This window comes from Cyprinodon variegatus, unplaced genomic scaffold (assembly GCF_000732505.1).
Source record: "Cyprinodon variegatus isolate N-32 unplaced genomic scaffold, C_variegatus-1.0 Scaffold572, whole genome shotgun sequence".
In the NCBI taxonomy this organism is placed as follows: Eukaryota; Metazoa; Chordata; class Actinopteri; order Cyprinodontiformes; family Cyprinodontidae; genus Cyprinodon; species Cyprinodon variegatus.
The window spans coordinates 164,587-169,650 of NW_015151025.1; the positions used below are offsets into that span (position 1 = coordinate 164,587).

The 5,064-nt window shown below is 38.4% G+C and overlaps 1 protein-coding gene across 1 annotated transcript in view; it reads right to left on the bottom strand.

Annotated features, from left to right (window-relative positions):
- Positions 1 to 5,064, bottom strand: part of wwc3 (WWC family member 3) — a 25,193-nt gene that overhangs the window by 18,311 nt on the left and 1,818 nt on the right. Inside the window, exon 2 of the mRNA XM_015392079.1 lies at positions 685 to 814. Coding sequence (XP_015247565.1) covers positions 685 to 814 — 130 coding nt within the window. The remainder of the gene's footprint in view (positions 1 to 684; positions 815 to 5,064) is intronic.

The window sequence follows — 5,064 nt, forward strand, 5'->3', positions numbered from 1 at the left end:
ACTCAATGGGAAAGGAAAGGATTCTTATTTCAACCGTTGCGTATATTAGCAGCAACACATGAATCAAGATGCTATGACCAAAAATTTTAGATTGACAGATGACCGTTGATATAGGATTGGCTGAACTTAGATTTACAGGCTGACGTATAACTAACTGGCCTGCATAAGAGAATGAAAAAAAAAAAAAACACAAATTTTAAGACAGGATCTTTTAAAATAGAATTTTCATGTTTTATTTTGGGACAATATGGTCTGATAAAGAGTACATTTATATACATGTTTAAGCCAGAAATATTTGACATTTAAATATAATTTCCCTATGACTTTAAAGATTTTTTGGAAGATACTGTGGACTGACTTAAACATGAACACCAACAAACATCTCCTAAAGTTGGAAAAACTTTGCTTGGAGCAAATGATAGAATCCTAGAGGTGTTTTTTTTTTTTTTTTTTTTACATGCGTTCATAAAGTGGTAAAACTAGTTTTATTTTAGGTGTTTTCCTTTGAATAAATCATTTAATTAAGCAGAGATAAATTAAAAACTGTCACACTAATTGGTGCAGATTTATTGTAGAAAAACAAGAGGAGGAACAGTAGATGGAAACGGACACTAGAGGTCAGCATCAAGTATGCAAACTGCCTGCCTGTTGAAGTTTGCACATGAGGTTAAAAACAATGGTTACCTGGATGAGGTCCTGCCTCTCCTTCTCGCCTGTGCTGATGGCCTTCTTGATGCTCCGCAGCTCGTTGAAGATGGCCTGGGCCTCATCCAGCTTGTAGTTTGTCTGACTGCAGGAAATCTTCCTATCAATCCTGAGAGAGAAAAAATAAATATATTTTGGATTAATTTGTGGATCGATTCGTTTTTAGATTGATTGATTAATAACCAGAAAGCAAAAGTTACCTCAAAGAAGATTTTTTACAGAATTAAACAAGGAAAAATCAAAACCTTTTCCACTTGAGGAGTTCTGGGTAGAACACATTGTCACATGAAAAGATTTTTTTATGTTAAATTAAACATTTTGGTACAATTATTGCTCTAAGTGGGTTGCTCATTCAACTAAAGGTGTTTTAGAGTCTTTATACAACAGTTAAAGATGAATTGATTACTAAATTAGTTGACAATTTATTTAATAATCGATTAATCACAATTAATCTGATTAATTTTTTCAGTCCTAAGCATAACCCATCAAATCAAAAGTGAATTAAATACTTTCAAGACATCACAGGTCTTTACTTTAATCCCATTTATACCCACACAATGCAGCTCCTTAACAGGCTGCCATAAATAACAATATGGGAAACAGTAAAAGGGACCTCTTTATGCCAAGAATGAGTCCAAACCGAATCTTAAATTGGCTATTATATCATTTTTGTTTCAACTTTGATGTAATAAATAAAGAACCAGAGGCCATTCTACAGTGGATCTGTTTCATTTCATTTTAAAATTTCTACTCAGCCGGTTTAACTTTTGATTAAATCAGATTCTTGTTAAAAATAATTCAACAAGCAACAGTGTGGTTGTTTATATCTCCTTCCTGCAAAAACAAGTCAGAAAAAGGCTTCAGAAGAACATTTAAAGAATTTCTGTGGGAGGCATCATTCATCAACAATGCAACAGTTTTTTTCTTTTTCTTTTATAGACTGTGGTCAGTTTCCGTCATGTGACACCGGATGTGACATTTTGTTTCGATATACAGAGATTTTTTTCCAGGCTTTCCCTGATTTAGCAGACTGAAATAGATGAGCTGACAGGATGTGATTAAGTCTGAAGGATCTAGCCCAACCTTTCTGTATAACTCTGAGTGTACACATGTGTTAACAAACAGTCTTACAAAAGCATTACAAACTCCTTCAACTTCCCACCCAATGACAATCTGAAAAGTGTGGATGTTCGTTTCTTTCCTTTTACACATCTTGAGTCAGTACCTTGCACAATCACTGTTTACTATTCTGAATGAGACGATGTGACCTGGGGGCGCATTTCAACGCGACACATTTCTGCTCAGTGCAGTTAGATGCTGTTGAAATCTTCTGGCTGGCACATTTTTTGTACAATAAACTTACTATAAAGTAGTAAATACAAGTGTACCTAAATATTATTTTCAAACTAAAGTATATTTTCAGTTTACTTGTAGAGAGGATTGTTCGATGTGGCTGCTTTCAGCTGCTGGGAGGAAGGATCTGTGATAACGCTCCCTGATGCACTTAGGGTGCAGCAGTCTCTCACTGAAGGAGCTTTCCAGTTCAGTAACAGCTTCATGCAAGTTTATTGCTGCAAGCATACTAAAGATATTTAGGATATGTAATATATTCAATTAACATGATAGTGAAATGCAACATTTAGCTCAACGAGGATGGGTGTGAAACTTTTCAAAGTTCTGAATAAAAAAGTCTTATTAGGGGAAATGTTGTGACCAGTTGGTTTCCTGATAAATTGACAATCAATTTCCCACGGAGATCAAGACTCACAGTTTCCTGGGTTATGAGATTGGTTGAAATAAATAAAACAACATTTATCATCTTAGCAATAATATATTATTCAATAGGCTAAGAGTTCATTTCAATATACTTCAAATTATACTTTCAAAAAGTATTAAGACTTTGATGTATACTTACATCAATTAAATTGGCAAACTTTGGATATATACTTTTGTATAAATGAAATATGAGCCTGAAGTGTACCTAGTTGTGTTAAGGACGTAGAAAAGGTACAATCTGATCATTTTTTTTTTGTTTTTTAAGTCAGAATACATTCTAATCGGAACATGAACTGTTATGCATCTAAACAAAACTACGTCTTGCTACAGATAGCCAACTGGATTTTAGATTAGACTTTAACTAGGCCATCTATTACAATGTGTGAGGAATTATTAGGCAAATGAGTATTTCAACCACATCATCCTTTTCATACATGTTGACCTACTCCAAGCTACATAGGCTTGAAAGCCAACTACCAATTAAGTAAATCAGGTGGTGTGCATCTCTGTAATGAGAAGGGGTGTGGCCTAATGACATCAACACCCGATATAAGGTATGCTTAATTAAAAAGTTAAAGCACAGACATATAAAAAAAGCACAAAGTGCTTCACGTTGCTCCTTTTTTAAATGAGAAATTGTCGCTATTTTAGCTAAAACCTATCAACAGGCGAGTCCTCCAGCCTAGCCATGTTTTTTATGCCCCAGCAAGACCCTTCTGACCATCGTCATTCCTACATGTTCGCCGCAAAAAAACGCTGCTGGCATGTCATTGGTCCAACCCGCTGGTGGTTATCAAAGGGACGTTTTAGGGGGAGTCTTTCAAGATGGAGTTGTTGCGAGTCTGACGGCGCACAGTTACTCCTCTAGTGCATCATTAATTAATTAAATTTACTAAGTTGTATAGAGCAGCAGACTGTAGAGATGATTGTAAGAAAAAAAACCATTTGATGTAACCCTCTGTTTGTCTCCCACTTAAAATCCCACCAAGTTCAAGGTGTTCAGGGTGACGGGTGTGGCACCAAACGTCCTCCATCAGCGGGTCTCTCACCACACACCCACTTCCTTCACTCTACTTCAATAGCAGGTACTGTTCAACCACCTCCATCCTGTCTCTTCCCCCCCAGAACAAGCCCTGCTTTGTCTCTCCTTCATAACCCACCGGTGGGCCTTGGGAGTTTAGAAGTTTTATACGCCTACGACAAAAAATAGCAAAAAACTACCGGTCTGTGCCAACTGCGCCCCTACCCACCCTGTGTCCTGCTGGATAAAAATTGAAGGTTCACACTGAAGGCATTAAAACTATGAACTAACACATGTGGAATTATGTACTTAACAAAAAAGTGGGAAACGACTGAAAATATGTCTTATATTCTAGGTTCTTCAAAGTAGCCACCTTTTGCTTTGATTACTGCTTTTCACACTCTTTGCATTCTCTTGATGAGCTTCAACAGGTATTCGTCTGAAATGGTCTTCGTTCACAGGTTTCCCCTGTCAGGTTTAATAAGTGTGATTTCTAGCCTTATAAATGGGGTTGGGACCATCAGTTGTGTTGTGCAGAAGTCAGGTGGATACAGAGCTAATAGTCCTGAAGAATAGACTGTTAGAATCTGCGTTTTGGCAAGAAAAAAAGTAAGTAAAGTAAAAATAGTGGCCATCATTACTTTAAGAAATGAAGGTCAGTCCGTCCGAACAATTGGCAAAACTCTGAAAGTGTCCCCAAGCGCAGTCACAAAAACTATCAAGCACTACAAAGAAACTGGCTCACAGGAGGACCGTCCCAGGACAGGAAGACCAAGAGTCACCTCTGCTGTAGAGGATAAGTAAATCCGAGTCACCAGCCTCAGAAATCGCAGGTTAACAGCAGCTCAGATTAGAGACCAGGTCAATGCCACACAGAGTTCTAGCACCAGACATATCTCTAGAACACCTGTTAAGAGGAGACTGTGTGAATCAGGCCTTCATGGTAAAATAGCTGCTAGGAAACCACTGCTAAGGACAGGCAACAAACAGAAGAAGCCTACTTGGGCTAAAGAACACAAAGAATGGACATTAGACCAGTGGAAATCTGTGCTTTGGTCTGATGAGTCCAAATTTGAGATCTTTGGTTCCAACCATTGTGTCTTTGTGCGACGCAGAAAAGGTGAACGGATGGACTCTACATGCCTGGTTCCCATCGTGACGCATGGAGGAGGAGGTGTGATGGTGCTTTGCTGGTGACACTGTTGGGGATTTATTCAAAATTGAAGGTATACTGAACCAGCATGGCATGATATTCCATCCGGTTTGCGTTTAGTTGGACCATCACTTATATTGACCCCAAACACACCTCCAGGCTGTGTAACGGCTACAGTATTTGACCAAGAGAGTGATAGGTTGCTGCACCAGATGACCTGGCCTCCACAATCACAGGACCTGAACCCAATTGAGATGGTTTGGGGTGAGCTGGACCGCAGAGTGAAGGCAAAAGGGCCAACAAGTGCTAAGCATCTCTGGGAACTCCTTCAAGACTGTTGGAAAACCGTTTCATGTGACCACCTGTTGAAGCTCATCAAGAAAATGCCAAGAGTGTGCGAAGCAGTAAT